Source organism: Peromyscus maniculatus, chromosome 14 (assembly GCF_049852395.1).
Source record: "Peromyscus maniculatus bairdii isolate BWxNUB_F1_BW_parent chromosome 14, HU_Pman_BW_mat_3.1, whole genome shotgun sequence".
NCBI classification, from domain to species: Eukaryota; Metazoa; Chordata; class Mammalia; order Rodentia; family Cricetidae; genus Peromyscus; species Peromyscus maniculatus.
Window position 1 is genome coordinate 85000795 of NC_134865.1, and position 19176 is coordinate 85019970.

Consider the following 19176-nt stretch of genomic DNA (forward strand, 5'->3'; position numbering starts at 1 on the left):
TGAAGCCATGTTTAGAATGGAATCCTGACTTTTTAAAATCTATTTATTTTAATCCTGGCTGAAGACCCCCACCCCCACCCTGCCCTCCCAGTACTTCTCCCCCGTTCCCTACCCCCACTCCCCAATCCCTTCCTCTTCCATGTCCATCTAGGAAAGAGCGGGTCTCCTATGAGTATCAATAAAACATGGCATATCAAGTTGCAATAAGACTTAATACAGTACCGTGTATTAAGGCTGGGCAAGGAGACCCAGTATGAGGAGTAGGGTTCCAAAAGCCCCTGTTCCTGCTGTTAGGAGTCCCGTAAGAGGACCAGGCTTCCCAACTGTAACATAGATGCAGAGCGCCTAGGTCAGTCTCAGGCCGGCTCCTCGATCGTCCGTTCAGGCTCTGTGAGGCACTGTGAGCCCAGGTTAGTTGGTTGTGTGAGCCTTCCCGTGGTGTCCTCGACCCCTCTGGAGTCCTGGCTTTGGGTGCTGGACTGTGATACTGAGTTGGAAGCCTGCCTCAGCACCCAACCTCCCCCTTGTTTCTGACCGAGACTCAGGCCCACCTGCTCTGCAGCTGTCCCAAGGGTCAGAGTGACAGGAAGGTTTGGTGGTGTGAAGATCCTGAACGGAAGCCCAGGGTCCTCTGGGGTCTTGTGCTGTGGGACGGTCTATATGTCAAATTGCTCTGATTGGTCAATAAATAAAACACTGGTTGGCCAGTGGCCAGGCAGGAAGTAGGTGGGACAAGGAGAGAGGAGAATTGTGGGAAGCAGAAGGCTGAGGGGGAGAGACACTGCAGCCGCCACCATGACCAGCAGCATGTGAAGATGCCGGTAAGCCACCAGCCATGTGGCAAGGTATAGATTTATGGAAATGGATTAATTTAAGCTATAAGAACAGTTAGCAAGAAGCCTGCCACGGCCATACAGTTTGTATGCAATATAAGTCTCTGTGTTTACTTGGTTGGGTCTGAGCGGCTGTGGGACTGGCGGGTGACAAAGATTTGTCCTGACTGTGGGCAAAGCAGGAAAACTCTAGCTACAAATGGCGCCCAACGTGTTGGCAAGAGTTTCCACCTAAAACCTGAGAAAAGATTCTAAAACGGAACTAAAAACAGCTTCCTAATTGTCTCTCTCAAATGAGCGGCAGCTGCCGGTTTGAGCTACTGGCGGGTTCCTAGCATGCAAGCTTGATCTGCAGTATGGCGGGAATGAGGCCTCTGCAAGTGGCACATTAAGCTGCATGGTGGATTTAGCCTTTGCTAGTACAAAAAAAGAGGTTTCTGGGCTACACACTGCTTGGATAAAAGCATAGACCCACGATGGCTCCCAGAGCTGGCGGAAAATGTACCACCGCCATGTTGGGAAGCTGAAGTGGGCGGAGCCAGCAGCCACAGCGCCGTTTCAGGCTTAGAAGGCTGCAGTTTAAAGCAATAGGCTCAAGGTAATATAAAAACATAAGCCACATAAAGATGGCTACCACACAGAGAATCTGGATTATGTTCTCTTTGATATTCGTAACTGAAGAGAAACATTTGATTGCAAAAGCTGTTGAGTTATGCCAAAATGTGTGTTTTAAAGGTACCTTAACTTCAAAATTTGGATGTAAGGATATGTTGCTTTGGAAAGGAGGCTCTGCTTTTGTTTCCACAGAAAGCCAGAGGCTATGGATTTGTTCCAGATTAAGATACATCAGGTTTGACCAGCCAAGACCACCTGAAAGGTCTCCGATGACACCATGGCCCAGATGATCCAACATCCAGAATTGTTTCAAGGCAACTGGCTCAGACGATACGGTCTCACGGACTACTCCATGATCCTAAAATTTTCTTTGTGTCCCCATAAGATACAGCGCCCCCCTCCAGCAGGAAGTAGTAAGAGAAGCTACGCCCAAATTCCCAAATATACCAAGCTGACTTTGGAGATGTGTAAAAGTTAAAACCTTCCTTTTAAAAAAAAGAAAGGGGAAGTGCTGTGGGACGGTCTATATGTCAAATTGCTCTGATTGGTCAATAAATAAAACACTGGTTGGCCAGTGGCCAGGCAGGAAGTAGGTGGGACAAGGAGAGAGGAGAATTGTGGGAAGCAGAAGGCTGAGGGGGAGAGACACTGCAGCCGCCACCATGACCAGCAGCATGTGAAGATGCCGGTAAGCCACCAGCCATGTGGCAAGGTATAGATTTATGGAAATGGATTAATTTAAGCTATAAGAACAGTTAGCAAGAAGCCTGCCACGGCCATACAGTTTGTATGCAATATAAGTCTCTGTGTTTACTTGGTTGGGTCTGAGCGGCTGTGGGACTGGCGGGTGACAAAGATTTGTCCTGACTGTGGGCAAAGCAGGAAAACTCTAGCTACAGTCTTGAATGGCCTTCTCTGCCCTCTCCGTCCCTCTGCACTCAGGGAGAGCGAACATGGTCACACCAGGCGGGGGTCAACCTATTGCTATTTCACCAGGTGCCCTTGAACCCAGCTGCCTAAAGGACGCCTCAGGCATCAGCATCCCCATCTGTGCAGAAGGTCCCCTAACCCAGCCTGCCTCCCTACCAATTGTGTGCGGGCCTGGAAGTGTGGCTGCCCGAGGCCGGGAATCCACACAACCCTGCAGGACCCGACAGTTGCTGGGCACGAGCCAGGCCAAGCTCTGCCACGGCTGTGGTTGCTCCCTATAGCATCCCACCACGCTCCAGGTCCTCCGGCTGAGAGTCACGCCTCACTCAGGAGCAGCGTCTGCCCCTCCTAGAGTGCACACGTGGGTTTGCTCTCTGGGCCCTGCATGGCTCTCAGACATGCTCCAGGAGAGACCCGGGTTCGCGCTGTCCTGCCGGCTCGGCCAGGAAGGTTCTGTCTCCCTCACTGGTGTCAGTACTAGACTTCGTGGTCTGTTCTAAAAGAGACCCAGCTTGACAGGCTTAGGAGACCCTGGGGGTATGGTACCATGACATGGCCTTTCTTTCTTTCTTTTTTTCTTTCTTTTTTTTTTTTCGGTTTTTCGAGACAGGGTTTCTCTGTAGCTTTGGAGCCTGTCCTAGACTAGCTCTGTAGACCAGGCTGGCCTTGAACTCACAGAGATCCACCTGCCTCTGCCTCCCGAGTGCTGGGATTACAGGCATGTGCCACCACCGGCCGGCGACATGGCCCTTCTTGATGTGGCAAACTAACTCTTAATGGGCTCTGTGGTACCCAACTCCTGGCACTCACACCTCTATGTGCTATCACCTTGAGTGTGGGCAAGACTCATGCCTTGTTGTCTCTAAAAGGACGTACAAGGGAATGTCACCTTGCTGTGGGATAATGCTCTTGTGCATTGTAAAGACTTGTCACTTGAATTGGTTTAATAAAACGCTGATTGGCCAGTAGCCAGGCAGGAAGTATAGGCAGGAAAACCAAACTGATAATGCTGGGAAGAAGGAGGGCGGAGTCAGGAGTCGCCAACCAGATGAAGAGGAAGCAAGATGAGAACGCCACACTGAGAAAAGGTACCAAGCCACGTGACTAAACATAGATAAGAATTATGGATTAATTTTGCTGTCCAGACACAGAAACTTCCGCCTACATCACCTCCCCAGCTGAGTGATGTGAGAATGTACATCATCTGGCTGGGCGTCTGTCCCTTGATGGCTACGCAGTTAAGTCCATGTGATAGAGAACCCAGTGGCCTCCAGGCAACAAGAAGCTGAGGCCTGTTGTGCCCACCCACTCCCAGGTAACGGACACAGCCAGCAATCACAGCAACCGCAGTGGCTCCTACCCTTCCATCTGGAAATAAGACATGGCCCCTGCTTACATCTGATGGCAGCCTTGTGGAACCTTGGACAGAGGGCCCACCTAACACAGGCAGGACTCACGACCCTTAGAAGCCAGGGATCATAAAAGTGTGCTAGACAGACTCGCTCTGTAGTGCCATTGGGCACACACCAAGGTTGCCTGGTGTTTGGAAGTCAGGCCAGAGAGAGGCGAGGTACCCTGGGCAAGGATGACAAGCTGACCAGCTTTCCAGGATTTTCTGTCTCCTCAACTTGGATGACACTCCCATACTGTGTAGCTACTCATGGGGACATGGAGAGAAGGCCCAGCCTCTCCTCCCTGACCAATCCCTGTACCTGTCAGCTGCCACGCTTCTGGCCCTCTCAGGGCATCCTCGGGGGGTGGCCAGCACCGCCCCCCCCCCCAGTCTTCCAGGATAGCTCAGTCAAGCCACGAGCCATCCTGTCTGAGACAAGGCACTCCTGTTTGCAGGGCCGTGGGAATGTACAGTAGGAACAACTGGTGTTTAACAGGCCGACCCGCCAGACCCACCTGATGGGGAGCCTCACCTGATGGGGAGCCCCACCTGATGGGGAGCCCCACCTGGCCAGGCCGTGGGTCACTGCTGTGGAAACCGGTTGTTTTCTGTCAGTAATTTCTCTCATGTGCTACCACATTTCTCTGCCAAGAACTGCTATGGGTGTCTCCCACTGCTTGTGTGTTTATCTCAAGAATATATTCCATCTTTGGGCACACGTAGAGCTGTGGATGTTCTGGAAGATGATTTCTGTGTAGGCTGATGTATAGAAACAGAACTAGGATATTTTACATTATCAGGCTGACATAGGACTCTCAGTCACCAAGACAGCCTTGTACACAGACAGCGAATTTTGGACTTCAGAACAAATTCAAAGCAGACTAAACTGCCCCTGCAGAAAATACTTAAAGTGTTTTAAAACACTTAATTCCCAAGTGTTGTTTATTGCTAAATCAAGGCCAGGCTGTTTACATTGACACAGTTTCTTGCAGTAGCCCCCTTTCTGAGCATACCCTGGTGGCTCAAGGCTCAGTCACTTGTTTACTGTCTGGGATCCCTCACCAGCTTAGAGCTGCGTGCATGGGTCACTGTGACATTACGAGCCTAAGAGAAACTGCGTGACTTATCTTGGATTATGAGAATTATCTTGGTTGGACCCTGAAAATGTAACACAATTGTCCGGAGTTTGGCTGTGAGGCAGCGGCGGCGGAGTGGAGAGAGGCGGCTGTGGGGAGCTGGGTGGAAGAGAGAGCTGTGTGAAGGAACTGTGGAAAGAGCAGGCCGTGAGTATGTGTGTGTGTGTTGGAGTGTGAGTGTGTGGGTTAGAGTGTGGGTTAGAGTGTGAGTGTGTGTGTTAGAGTGTGAGTGTGTGTATGGGTTAGAGTGTGAGTGTGTGTGCGCAGAAGGAGCTGAGGCAGGAGAGAGAGCAAGAACAATTTTCAAAGAGAAGGGGGGCTGTGTAAGTGTGTGTGGAAAATGTACATAAAGAGATGTAACTGTGTGGAGACAGAGGTGTTTTCAGAGAGGGGATTTCTCAAGTTGAAGTAAAAGAGAAAGTTATCACCAGAAACCACGTGTGTTTCCTTATTATTTACTCCTCAGATAGAAAAGGCCTAGCCCTCGGATATGTAAGAATTTTTCCTAAGCTCTGGCTGCCTTCGTGGACTTTCTTGCATCACCCTGGTGGTAGTTGGGGGCTGCCCCCCCTAAAGCTACCGACACTTGTTGCCAAGAGCCTCTGTGCATCAGGAGGGAGCTGGGTCCAGGTTCCAGTGGTACCCTGGGAACAATGAATACCAGCAGGGTGTCAGCAGGCAGTTGAGGGGGGGGGGCTGCAGAAAACCCCTGGCCTTGCTGTAGTAATGTGGATTCACTGCAGACTGCTGAAAGGCCTCTTGGGTGAAAGCAACTTCTGATGATGGGCCAAGCCCCCAGCTCGGCCTCCAGGTCAGCTGCTCTCTGTTGTCACTACTCTATGTGCCGTGCTCCATCCTAGCCCTGATGACCAGCTGCCAGGAGGGGGGCCCTATGGTGGACTCAGAGCCCCGTTTTCTTCCTCTGTAGCCGTGGATGTCTCCGGCCATGGGTGTGGACAAACACGTGAGAAGTGGCAGTCTCTCTCTAAGATGAAGCTCGGCTCTGGTTTCTGGAGTTACATAGGAGAGGTGGAGTCTGAAGTGTGGGGGAGGGGGGCAAGCATCGGCATCAACGAGGACACCAGAGCTAAAGACCTCGGCACACTGGACACTGGGTGCATATTCTCTTTATTGCTCAGTAGGAGGTGACTGCGTGGGACTGTCCGTATGGGCTGCAATCCGTTCACGAGGTGCTCAGGAGCCAGAGCAAAGGGCTGGTACACACCTGGGAAAACGGTTGTCACCGGCAGACAGGTAGACAGAGAGACACATACTGACAGACACTAACAGCAGACCCGTGTCTGCGACGTACTGGGTCACCCACAGTTATCACTGAGCGCAGTCAGCCACCGCTCAGACCCTTCTGCTACACACACCAGCCTGAAAGAAACTACGTGGCTCATCTTGTGTGAGGAGAATGCGTAGGGCGCTGAGAATGTGACACAAGGATCCGGAGTTTGGCTGTGAGGCTGCAGCGGCGGAGTGGAGAGAGGCGGCTGGGTGAACGTCACCACAGCCACCGTCCCAAAGCTTGCCAGTAGTGAAAACAATCAACAAAGGAGGAAGTTCGGGAGCAACAGGGCAAGGGCTTTCCCAGTCCGCACCACCCGACAGGAAAGCCGAGCTCACCAGGATACAGCAACAGTGCGGCAGAGGTCACACCAAAAGCTGCTTCAACTCACAGACACGGGAGCGTCCGAGGCAATGGTGCTCTCCTGGCATTGGGTGGCCTCTTGCGACTTACCCCACAAAGGCCAGCGGAGTTCTCCAGCAGTAACTTGCGGCCTTCATTGCTTCCGAGGCTCGGAAGCAGCTAGCGTTATTATCGGTTTCATGTAGGAGGACTGTGTGATGTGACAGACGCACTATTCATTTCTGCGCTGGTTTCAAGTCTGTGGATCAAGGTGGACAACATGCATCCTAGGGGAGAGGAGGATGCTTTCGCGGTGCCCAGCCCCTGGCTTTTAGCTTAGCTTGTCACTTGCACTGACTCTGACCTCCGGCCCTCACTGGGCCACAGGCCTGGGTGCAGATTTGTCACCGGTGTCTTTAGTCTGTTCCAACAGTACTAGTTCTGTTCTTGCAGAGGACGCCACCATCGCTTTGGAGCCGGGCTTGGCATTGGTCACCTCTGTCTCGGCTTCCTCCTCCTCCCCTTCCTCGGGAGAGAAGCTTTCTCGAGCGTCAAAAAAGGTGATAGTTTCTTCCTGGGGTCTCTGCTCTGCCTGCCCTTCCTCACCTTCAGTGCTTCTGCTCTTCTTGGTGGGCGAAGAGGAGAATCCTAACTTGGGAAACCGGAACCAGCCTGCCCTCTCCTGTTTCCGGGGCAGGTCAGGGTCCGGCCGAGCTGCAGGCTGGACGTGGACTGGAGCCGGTCTTTGGGCGGCGTCTCTGGAATCAGCGGCCGTCTCTTCCACAGAGGAGAAGCCAATGCTTGGAAGCCAGGACCACAACAGGCTGGCCTTTTTACCTTCTGACTTCTGTTTGGTAGCCATCTCAGGGGTCTTTACCTCCTGGCTGTCCTCGGGAAATTCAAGAATCTCGGCCGGCTCTTCATCAGAGGTGCTGTCTGCAAGCTGGGGCCCAGGAGGCACTTCCGGTGATAGCGGCAGCATGCCAGCACTGGAGGAGATCATTTCGAAGGGTTCGCCGGCATCAGGAGGGATATCGCCAGCAGCTGTCGGGGGAGCCCCACACAAGCCCTCTTGTGCCTGGGAGTCGGGAGCCACAGTATACACACTAGGCTGCACAGGGGGGTCTGGGATTTTCACTTTCAGCAAAGAAAACCCATACGAAGGAATCTGAACTGTAGAAGCAGGAATCTCTGACTCCCGCACAATCTGAGTGGAAAAGGCTCCGTGTGCTGAGGAATCCTCACCCTCTCGTTCCACCCTGCCGCAGATCATGACTTCTTGACTCTCGCCTTGAGACCCCTGAATGTGCACTCTGACCTTAGAAATTGGGGATGCTCCCAAGGACTGCTCAAGGCTTGCTGGTGGCGCTCTGGGATCCTCAGCTCCCGTTTTTAGAATGCTGGCTTCCCAGAGCCCAGGGCTGTCTTTATGCACGGCACTGCCAATGCTGGCCTCTGTACACTGCACCTCCCTCACCACAGGGAAGAATACATCAGCCTCGGAGCTGGAGGCTTGGAAGGAGAACTTGGGCACCTTTAGTTTGGGGAATGTTACAGTCAACACAGAATCCTCCCAGAGCTGACTTGTGCTCACCACAGAGACCTGGGATGGCATCTCAGTGAGGGAAGCCTTCAGCCTCAGAGGCCCTTGCGGCTGGGAAGGCCAGCTTCCTGTTCTAGCCTCCGCCTCAGCAAGAATGTTTCCTCCTATTCCTTCTGGAGGAGGTTGGGGTTCTGAGACTCTCACACAAGACATCTCAAGGGAGAAGGAGTCCTTAGCTGGATGGGTCCCTGACCCAGGGGTGGACAGATGTGTCTCGGACATCCCAGCAATGGAGCTGTGCAGCCTAGGGCCTGTTCCATGGAGATCACGTTTTACAACATCTGCATATGTCAGGCTTTCTGGGGTCTTCACACTGGTCCCTTCCTCCGGGGACCCCAGGGAGACTTGTGCCCTTACCTTCGGCTCAGGTGCCTGGGACAGCTGCACAGTGGCTAGTGCTCCTTCTGCCTCTAAGGGCACACTGACAACAGGAGTCTGGGTCTGAGCAGCTTCCTCTTCTCCAGCCCCATCTCGCTCCTTGGAGGAAGAGCGCCTAAAACCAGGGACTCGGAACTTGGGCATTTTGAACCAGCGCTCATGCGAGCCTGTTGACATCTCCTTTGCTGTGGGATCCATCTCAGGGCTTTCCGTGGTGGAGGCATGATCTCTTTGTCTACAGGATGGCGGCCGGTCTCCAGTTATAGATGCTGTCAGTTCCCCAAGGGGCTCACTTGCAGACACACCCCCAAACATATGACTCTCGCTGTCACCTCTGACATCCAGGTCAGTCACCCCTGCTGTCATGGAGGGGGAGATGACACAGGGCGCTGGAGTGACATCTGTTGAATGAGTGCTCCCAACATGCATATCACTGACAGTGGTTTCTATGGCTACCAAGTCAACTCCAGCTGTGGTACCAGAAAGTGAGGGCTTCACATCTCCCTGGAGCATGCCAGCCCGCCCCTTGGAGCCCTTTATCTTGGGTAGTGCAAGTCGTGGCATGGAAAAGCTCAGCTTCCGGGTTCTCCCCTTCTCTGTTTCCTTCTCCATAGATGCAGGCTGGTGGGACTCCACTGGGGAAGCACATGTCCCAATTTGAGTGTCCGTTTCAATCATAGAGAAGCCTAAACCAGTTACAGGGCCAGCCTGAAGGGACTCAGAATCACTTGCAGACCCACCTTCCTTTTTCGGGGACCAGTGGAATGGAGGGAGCTTGATGCGTGGCAATTTGAAGGAACTTCCCTTTCCTTCATGATCAGATCCTTCAAGTGACGATGTCATGGCAAAGTCAATGGAGGATTCATCCAAAACAGGAGAAACAGGGGGATCTGAAGATGGAACCATGGAGCCTAAAGAATCTGAAATTGCGGGAGGACTAATGGCAGAGGCAATGCCATGCTCAGACACAGGCAAGTCATATTCTGATAATGATGGTGGAAGAGAAAACACAAATTTTGGTTTATAGAACTTAGGATATAAAATCTGAGCTTTAAAAGAGTCAACAGAAGGATCAGAAGAGTCATGAGACTGCACAAAGGTACGAGAAGAAGAAGAAACAGGTGAAAGAACACTAGGCAAGGATACCTCAACCTCAGGGGCGGTCAGCTCGCCCTTGGGGCCCCTCACGTCCACTTTGGGGCCCTTCAGCTCCACGTGCGGGCCCTTGAGGTCCACCTTGGGCATCTTGAGGCTGGGCATCTGCACCTTGGGCAGGTGGCCCTTCAGGCCGGCTCCTGCAGCAGCCTGTGCGGCCAGCTCTCCCTCGGGCAGCTGGCCCTCGGGCAGCTTCACGCCCACCTGGCCGGCCTTGACCTCCAGGTCGGCCGAGGGCAGCTGAATGCTGAGGTCAGGGGTCTTGAGGTCGCCCTGCGCGGAGGGTAGGGCCACGTCCGCCTCCACCTTGGGCGCCGCCACCTCCAGCGAGGCCTCCACGGAGGGCTTGCCAGGCGCGGACACGCCGAAGGAGGGCATCTTGAACTTGGGCATCTTGAACTTGCTGTCTTTGGCGCCCGCGTCCTTGTCGGCCAGTGCAAGGTCCCCCTCCAGCTTGGCGCCCGGGGCCTGGATGTCCACGTCCACGCCGGGCAGGCTCACGTCCACGTCGGGGCCGCTCAGCTCGCCCTTGGGGCCCCTCACGTCCACCATGGGGCCCTTCAGCTCCACGTGCGGGCCCTTGAGGTCCACCTTGGGCATCTTGAGGCTGGGCATCTGCACCTTGGGCAGGTGGCCCTTCAGGCCGGCTCCTGCAGCAGCCTGTGCGGCCAGCTCTCCCTCGGGCAGCTGGCCCTCGGGCAGCTTCACACCCACCTGGCCGGCCTTGACCTCCAGGTCGGCCGAGGGCAGCTGAATGCTGAGGTCAGGGGTCTTGAGGTCGCCCTGCACGGAGGGCAGGGCCACGTCCGCCTCCACCTTGGGCGCCGCCACCTCCAGCGAGGCCTCCACGGAGGGCTTGCCAGGCGCGGACACGCCGAAGGAGGGCATCTTGAACTTGGGCATCTTGAACTTGCTGTCTTTGGCGCCCGCGTCCTTGTCGGCCAGTGCCAGGTCCCCCTCCAGCTTGGCGCCCGGGGCCTGGATGTCCACGTCCACGCCGGGCAGGCTCACGTCCACGTCGGGGCCGCTCAGCTCGCCCTTGGGGCCCCTCACGTCCACCCTGGGGCCCTTCAGCTCCACGTGCGGGCCCTTGAGGTCCACCTTGGGCATCTTGAGGCTGGGCATCTGCACCTTGGGCAGGTGGCCCTTCAGGCCGGCTCCTGCAGCAGCCTGTGCGGCCAGCTCTCCCTCGGGCAGCTGGCCCTCGGGCAGCTTCACGCCCACCTGGCCGGCCTTGACCTCCAGGTCGGCCGAGGGCAGCTGAATGCTGAGGTCAGGGGTCTTGAGGTCGCCCTGCACGGAGGGCAGGGCCACGTCCGCCTCCACCTTGGGCGCCGCCACCTCCAGCGAGGCCTCCACGGAGGGCTTGCCAGGCGCGGACACGCCGAAGGAGGGCATCTTGAACTTGGGCATCTTGAACTTGCTGTCTTTGGCGGCCGCGTCCTTGTCGGCCAGTGCCAGGTCCCCCTCCAGCTTGGCGCCCGGGGCCTGGATGTCCACGTCCACGCCGGGCAGGCTCACGTCCACGTCGGGGCCGCTCACCTCGCCCTTGGGGCCCCTCACGTCCACCCTGGGGCCCTTCAGCTCCACGTGCGGGCCCTTGAGGTCCACCTTGGGCATCTTGAGGCTGGGCATCTGCACCTTGGGCAGGTGGCCCTTCAGGCCGGCTCCTGCAGCAGCCTGTGCGGCCAGCTCTCCCTCGGGCAGCTGGCCCTCGGGCAGCTTCACGCCCACCTGGCCGGCCTTGACCTCCAGGTCGGCCGAGGGCAGCTGAATGCTGAGGTCAGGGGTCTTGAGGTCGCCCTGCACGGAGGGCAGGGCCACGTCCGCCTCCACCTTGGGCGCCGCCACCTCCAGCGAGGCCTCCACGGAGGGCTTGCCAGGCGCGGACACGCCGAAGGAGGGCATCTTGAACTTGGGCATCTTGAACTTGCTGTCTTTGGCGCCCGCGTCCTTGTCGGCCAGGGCCAGGTCCCCCTCCAGCTTGGCGCCCGGGGCCTGGATGTCCACGTCCACGCCGGGCAGGCTCACGTCCACGTCGGGGCCGCTCAGCTCGCCCTTGGGGCCCCTCACGTCCACCCTGGGGCCCTTCAGCTCCACGTGCGGGCCCTTGAGGTCCACCTTGGGCATCTTGAGGCTGGGCATCTGCACCTTGGGCAGGTGGCCCTTCAGGCCGGCTCCTGCAGCAGCCTGTGCGGCCAGCTCTCCCTCGGGCAGCTGGCCCTCGGGCAGCTTCACGCCCACCTGGCCGGCCTTGACCTCCAGGTCGGCCGAGGGCAGCTGAATGCTGAGGTCAGGGGTCTTGAGGTCGCCCTGCACGGAGGGCAGGGCCACGTCCGCCTCCACCTTGGGCGCCGCCACCTCCAGCGAGGCCTCCACGGAGGGCTTGCCAGGCGCGGACACGCCGAAGGAGGGCATCTTGAACTTGGGCATCTTGAACTTGCTGTCTTTGGCGCCCGCGTCCTTGTCGGCCAGTGCCAGGTCCCCCTCCAGCTTGGCGCCCGGGGCCTGGATGTCCACGTCCACGCCGGGCAGGCTCACGTCCACGTCGGGGCCGCTCAGCTCGCCCTTGGGGCCCCTCACGTCCACCCTGGGGCCCTTCAGCTCCACGTGCGGGCCCTTGAGGTCCACCTTGGGCATCTTGAGGCTGGGCATCTGCACCTTGGGCAGGTGGCCCTTCAGGCCGGCTCCTGCAGCAGCCTGTGCGGCCAGCTCTCCCTCGGGCAGCTGGCCCTCGGGCAGCTTCACGCCCACCTGGCCGGCCTTGACCTCCAGGTCGGCCGAGGGCAGCTGAATGCTGAGGTCAGGGGTCTTGAGGTCGCCCTGCACGGAGGGCAGGGCCACGTCCGCCTCCACCTTGGGCGCCGCCACCTCCAGCGAGGCCTCCACGGAGGGCTTGCCAGGCGCGGACACGCCGAAGGAGGGCATCTTGAACTTGGGCATCTTGAACTTGCTGTCTTTGGCGGCCGCGTCCTTGTCGGCCAGTGCCAGGTCCCCCTCCAGCTTGGCGCCCGGGGCCTGGATGTCCACGTCCACGCCGGGCAGGCTCACGTCCACGTCGGGGCCGCTCAGCTCGCCCTTGGGGCCCCTCACGTCCACCCTGGGGCCCTTCAGCTCCACGTGCGGGCCCTTGAGGTCCACCTTGGGCATCTTGAGGCTGGGCATCTGCACCTTGGGCAGGTGGCCCTTCAGGCCGGCTCCTGCAGCAGCCTGTGCGGCCAGCTCTCCCTCGGGCAGCTGGCCCTCGGGCAGCTTCACGCCCACCTGGCCGGCCTTGACCTCCAGGTCGGCCGAGGGCAGCTGAATGCTGAGGTCAGGGGTCTTGAGGTCGCCCTGCACGGAGGGCAGGGCCACGTCCGCCTCCACCTTGGGCGCCGCCACCTCCAGCGAGGCCTCCACGGAGGGCTTGCCAGGCGCGGACACGCCGAAGGAGGGCATCTTGAACTTGGGCATCTTGAACTTGCTGTCTTTGGCGGCCGCGTCCTTGTCGGCCAGTGCCAGGTCCCCCTCCAGCTTGGCGCCCGGGGCCTGGATGTCCACGTCCACGCCGGGCAGGCTCACGTCCACGTCGGGGCCGCTCAGCTCGCCCTTGGGGCCCCCCACGTCCATTTTGGGGCCCTTCAGCTCCACGTGCGGGCCCTTGAGGTCCACCTTGGGCATCTTGAGGCTGGGCATCTGCACCTTGGGCAGGTGGCCCTTCAGGCCGGCTCCTGCAGCAGCCTGTGCGGCCAGCTCTCCTTCGGGCAGCTGGCCCTCGGGCAGCTTCACGCCCACCTGGCCGGCCTTGACCTCCAGGTCGGCCGAGGGCAGCTGAATGCTGAGGTCAGGGGTCTTGAGGTCGCCCTGCACGGAGGGCAGGGCCACGTCCGCCTCCACCTTGGGCGCCGCCACCTCCAGCGAGGCCTCCACGGAGGGCTTGCCAGGCGCGGACACGCCGAAGGAGGGCATCTTGAACTTGGGCATCTTGAACTTGCTGTCTTTGGCGGCCGCGTCCTTGTCGGCCAGTGCCAGGTCCCCCTCCAGCTTGGCGCCCGGGGCCTGGATGTCCACGTCCACGCCGGGCAGGCTCACGTCCACGTCGGGGCCGCTCAGCTCGCCCTTGGGGCCCCTCACGTCCACCCTGGGGCCCTTCAGCTCCACGTGCGGGCCCTTGAGGTCCACCTTGGGCATCTTGAGGCTGGGCATCTGCACCTTGGGCAGGTGGCCCTTCAGGCCGGCTCCTGCAGCAGCCTGTGCGGCCAGCTCTCCCTCGGGCAGCTGGCCCTCGGGCAGCTTCACGCCCACCTGGCCGGCCTTGACCTCCAGGTCGGCCGAGGGCAGCTGAATGCTGAGGTCAGGGGTCTTGAGGTCGCCCTGCACGGAGGGCAGGGCCACGTCCGCCTCCACCTTGGGCGCCGCCACCTCCAGCGAGGCCTCCACGGAGGGCTTGCCAGGCGCGGACACGCCGAAGGAGGGCATCTTGAACTTGGGCATCTTGAACTTGCTGTCTTTGGCGCCCGCGTCCTTGTCGGCCAGGGCCAGGTCCCCCTCCAGCTTGGCGCCCGGGGCCTGGATGTCCACGTCCACGCCGGGCAGGCTCACGTCCACGTCGGGGCCGCTCAGCTCGCCCTTGGGGCCCCTCACGTCCACCCTGGGGCCCTTCAGCTCCACGTGCGGGCCCTTGAGGTCCACCTTGGGCATCTTGAGGCTGGGCATCTGCACCTTGGGCAGGTGGCCCTTCAGGCCGGCTCCTGCAGCAGCCTGTGCGGCCAGCTCTCCCTCGGGCAGCTGGCCCTCGGGCAGCTTCACGCCCACCTGGCCGGCCTTGACCTCCAGGTCGGCCGAGGGCAGCTGAATGCTGAGGTCAGGGGTCTTGAGGTCGCCCTGCACGGAGGGCAGGGCCACGTCCGCCTCCACCTTGGGCGCCGCCACCTCCAGCGAGGCCTCCACGGAGGGCTTGCCAGGCGCGGACACGCCGAAGGAGGGCATCTTGAACTTGGGCATCTTGAACTTGCTGTCTTTGGCGCCCGCGTCCTTGTCGGCCAGGGCCAGGTCCCCCTCCAGCTTGGCGCCCGGGGCCTGGATGTCCACGTCCACGCCGGGCAGGCTCACGTCCACGTCGGGGCCGCTCAGCTCGCCCTTGGGGCCCCTCACGTCCACCCTGGGGCCCTTCAGCTCCACGTGCGGGCCCTTGAGGTCCACCTTGGGCATCTTGAGGCTGGGCATCTGCACCTTGGGCAGGTGGCCCTTCAGGCCGGCTCCTGCAGCAGCCTGTGCGGCCAGCTCTCCCTCGGGCAGCTGGCCCTCGGGCAGCTTCACGCCCACCTGGCCGGCCTTGACCTCCAGGTCGGCCGAGGGCAGCTGAATGCTGAGGTCAGGGGTCTTGAGGTCGCCCTGCACGGAGGGCAGGGCCACGTCCGCCTCCACCTTGGGCGCCGCCACCTCCAGCGAGGCCTCCACGGAGGGCTTGCCAGGCGCGGACACGCCGAAGGAGGGCATCTTGAACTTGGGCATCTTGAACTTGCTGTCTTTGGCGGCCGCGTCCTTGTCGGCCAGTGCCAGGTCCCCCTCCAGCTTGGCGCCCGGGGCCTGGATGTCCACGTCCACGCCGGGCAGGCTCACGTCCACGTCGGGGCCGCTCAGCTCGCCCTTGGGGCCCCTCACGTCCACCCTGGGGCCCTTCAGCTCCACGTGCGGGCCCTTGAGGTCCACCTTGGGCATCTTGAGGCTGGGCATCTGCACCTTGGGCAGGTGGCCCTTCAGGCCGGCTCCTGCAGCAGCCTGTGCGGCCAGCTCTCCCTCGGGCAGCTGGCCCTCGGGCAGCTTCACGCCCACCTGGCCGGCCTTGACCTCCAGGTCGGCCGAGGGCAGCTGAATGCTGAGGTCAGGGGTCTTGAGGTCGCCCTGCACGGAGGGCAGGGCCACGTCCGCCTCCACCTTGGGCGCCGCCACCTCCAGCGAGGCCTCCACGGAGGGCTTGCCAGGCGCGGACACGCCGAAGGAGGGCATCTTGAACTTGGGCATCTTGAACTTGCTGTCTTTGGCGGCCGCGTCCTTGTCGGCCAGTGCCAGGTCCCCCTCCAGCTTGGCGCCCGGGGCCTGGATGTCCACGTCCACGCCGGGCAGGCTCACGTCCACGTCGGGGCCGCTCAGCTCGCCCTTGGGGCCCCCCACGTCCATTTTGGGGCCCTTCAGCTCCACGTGCGGGCCCTTGAGGTCCACCTTGGGCATCTTGAGGCTGGGCATCTGCACCTTGGGCAGGTGGCCCTTCAGGCCGGCTCCTGCAGCAGCCTGTGCGGCCACCTCTCCCTCGGGCAGCTGGCCCTCGGGCAGCTTCACGCCCACCTGGCCGGCCTTGACCTCCAGGTCGGCCGAGGGCAGCTGAATGCTGAGGTCAGGGGTCTTGAGGTCGCCCTGCACGGAGGGCAGGGCCACGTCCGCCTCCACCTTGGGCGCCGCCACCTCCAGCGAGGCCTCCACGGAGGGCTTGCCAGGCGCGGACACGCCGAAGGAGGGCATCTTGAACTTGGGCATCTTGAACTTGCTGTCTTTGGCGGCCGCGTCCTTGTCGGCCAGTGCCAGGTCACCCTCCAGCTTGGCGCCCGGGGCCTGGATGTCCACGTCCACGCCGGGCAGGCTCACGTCCACGTCGGGGCCGCTCAGCTCGCCCTTGGGGCCCCTCACGTCCACCCTGGGGCCCTTCAGCTCCACGTGCGGGCCCTTGAGGTCCACCTTGGGCATCTTGAGGCTGGGCATCTGCACCTTGGGCAGGTGGCCCTTCAGGCCGGCTCCTGCAGCAGCCTGTGCGGCCAGCTCTCCCTCGGGCAGCTGGCCCTCGGGCAGCTTCACGCCCACCTGGCCGGCCTTGACCTCCAGGTCGGCCGAGGGCAGCTGAATGCTGAGGTCAGGGGTCTTGAGGTCGCCCTGCACGGAGGGCAGGGCCACGTCCGCCTCCACCTTGGGCGCCGCCACCTCCAGCGAGGCCTCCACGGAGGGCTTGCCAGGCGCGGACACGCCGAAGGAGGGCATCTTGAACTTGGGCATCTTGAACTTGCTGTCTTTGGCGCCCGCGTCCTTGTCGGCCAGTGCCAGGTCCCCCTCCAGCTTGGCGCCCGGGGCCTGGATGTCCACGTCCACGCCGGGCAGGCTCACGTCCACGTCGGGGCCGCTCAGCTCGCCCTTGGGGCCCCTCACGTCCACCCTGGGGCCCTTCAGCTCCACGTGCGGGCCCTTGAGGTCCACCTTGGGCATCTTGAGGCTGGGCATCTGCACCTTGGGCAGGTGGCCCTTCAGGCCGGCTCCTGCAGCAGCCTGTGCGGCCAGCTCTCCCTCGGGCAGCTGGCCCTCGGGCAGCTTCACGCCCACCTGGCCGGCCTTGACCTCCAGGTCGGCCGAGGGCAGCTGAATGCTGAGGTCAGGGGTCTTGAGGTCGCCCTGCACGGAGGGCAGGGCCACGTCCGCCTCCACCTTGGGCGCCGCCACCTCCAGCGAGGCCTCCACGGAGGGCTTGCCAGGCGCGGACACGCCGAAGGAGGGCATCTTGAACTTGGGCATCTTGAACTTGCTGTCTTTGGCGGCCGCGTCCTTGTCGGCCAGTGCCAGGTCACCCTCCAGCTTGGCGCCCGGTGCCTGGATGTGCACGTCCACGCCGGGCAGGCTCACGTCCACGTCGGGGCCGCTCACCTCGCCCTTGGGGCCCCTCACGTCCACCCTGGGGCCCTTCAGCTCCACGTGCGGGCCCTTGAGGTCCACCTTGGGCATCTTGAGGCTGGGCATCTGCACCTTGGGCAGGTGGCCCTTCAGGCCGGCTCCTGCAGCAGCCTGTGCGGCCAGCTCTCCCTCGGGCAGCTGGCCCTCGGGCAGCTTCACGCCCACCTGGCCGGCCTTGACCTCCAGGTCGGCCGAGGGCAGCTGAATGCTGAGGTCAGGGGTCTTGAGGTCGCCCTGCACGGAGGGCAGGGCCACGTCCGCCTCCACCTTGGGCGCCGCCACCTCCAGCGAGGCCTCCACGGAGGGCTTGCCAGGCGCGGACACGCCGAAGGAGGGCATCTTGAACTTGGGCATCTTGAACTTGCTGTCTTTGGCGCCCGCGTCCTTGTCGGCCAGTGCCAGGTCCCCCTCCAGCTTGGCGCCCGGGGCCTGGATGTCCACGTCCACGCCGGGCAGGCTCACGTCCACGTCGGGGCCGCTCAGCTCGCCCTTGGGGCCCCTCACGTCCACCCTGGGGCCCTTCAGCTCCACGTGCGGACCCTTGAGGTCCACCTTGGGCATCTTGAGGCTGGGCATCTGCACCTTGGGCAGGTGGCCCTTCAGGCCGGCTCCTGCAGCAGCCTGTGCGGCCAGCTCTCCCTCGGGCAGCTGGCCCTCGGGCAGCTTCACGCCCACCTGGCCGGCCTTGACCTCCAGGTCGGCCGAGGGCAGCTGAATGCTGAGGTCAGGGGTCTTGAGGTCGCCCTGCACGGAGGGCAGGGCCACGTCCGCCTCCACCTTGGGCGCCGCCACCTCCAGCGAGGCCTCCACGGAGGGCTTGCCAGGCGCGGACACGCCGAAGGAGGGCATCTTGAACTTGGGCATCTTGAACTTGCTGTCTTTGGCGGCCGCGTCCTTGTCGGCCAGTGCCAGGTCCCCCTCCAGCTTGGCGCCCGGGGCCTGGATGTCCACGTCCACGCCGGGCAGGCTCACGTCCACGTCGGGGCCGCTCAGCTCGCCCTTGGGGCCCCTCACGTCCACCCTGGGGCCCTTCAGCTCCACGTGCGGGCCCTTGAGGTCCACCTTGGGCATCTTGAGGCTGGGCATCTGCACCTTGGGCAGGTGGCCCTTCAGGCCGGCTCCTGCAGCAGCCTGTGCGGCCAGCTCTCCCTCGGGCAGCTGGCCCTCGGGCAGCTTCACGCCCACCTGGCCGGCCTTGACCTCCAGGTCGGCCGAGGGCAGCTGAATGCTGAGGTCAGGGGTCTTGAGGTCGCCCTGCACGGAGGGCAGGGCCACGTCCGCCTCCACCTTGGGCGCCGCCACCTCCAGCGAGGCCTCCACGGAGGGCTTGCCAGGCGCGGACACGCCGAAGGAGGGCATCTTGAACTTGGGCATCTTGAACTTGCTGTCTTTGGCGCCCGCGTCCTTGTCGGCCAGTGCCAGGTCCCCCTCCAGCTTGGCGCCCGGGGCCTGGATGTCCACGTCCACGCCGGGCAGGCTCACGTCCACGTCGGGGCCGCTCAGCTCGCCCTTGGGGCCCCCCACGTCCACCCTGGGGCCCTTCAGCTCCACGTGCGGGCCCTTGAGGTCCACCTTGGGCATCTTGAGGCTGGGCATCTGCACCTTGGGCAGGTGGCCCTTCAGGCCGGCTCCTGCAGCAGCCTGTGCGGCCAGCTCTCCCTCGGGCAGCTGGCCCTCGGGCAGCTTCACGCCCACCTGGCCGGCCTTGACCTCCAGGTCGGCCGAGGGCAGCTGAATGCTGAGGTCAGGGGTCTTGAGGTCGCCCTGCACGGAGGGCAGGGCCACGTCCGCCTCCACCTTGGGCGCCGCCA

General features: G+C 61.3%; 1 protein-coding gene across 1 annotated transcript in view; it reads right to left on the reverse strand.

Moving 5' to 3' along the window:
• Window positions 1-6018: 6018 nt before the first annotated feature.
• The window catches only part of Ahnak2 (AHNAK nucleoprotein 2), a 40363-nt gene continuing 27205 nt past the window's right edge, over window positions 6019-19176 (reverse strand). Inside the window, exons 11-15 of the mRNA XM_076550534.1 lie at window positions 17765-18799; window positions 16745-17269; window positions 14195-16249; window positions 13175-13699; window positions 6019-12679 (exon numbers count right to left, since the gene is read on the reverse strand). Coding sequence (XP_076406649.1) covers window positions 6914-12679; window positions 13175-13699; window positions 14195-16249; window positions 16745-17269; window positions 17765-18799 — 9906 coding nt within the window. The 3' untranslated portion in view covers window positions 6019-6913. The remainder of the gene's footprint in view (window positions 12680-13174; window positions 13700-14194; window positions 16250-16744; window positions 17270-17764; window positions 18800-19176) is intronic.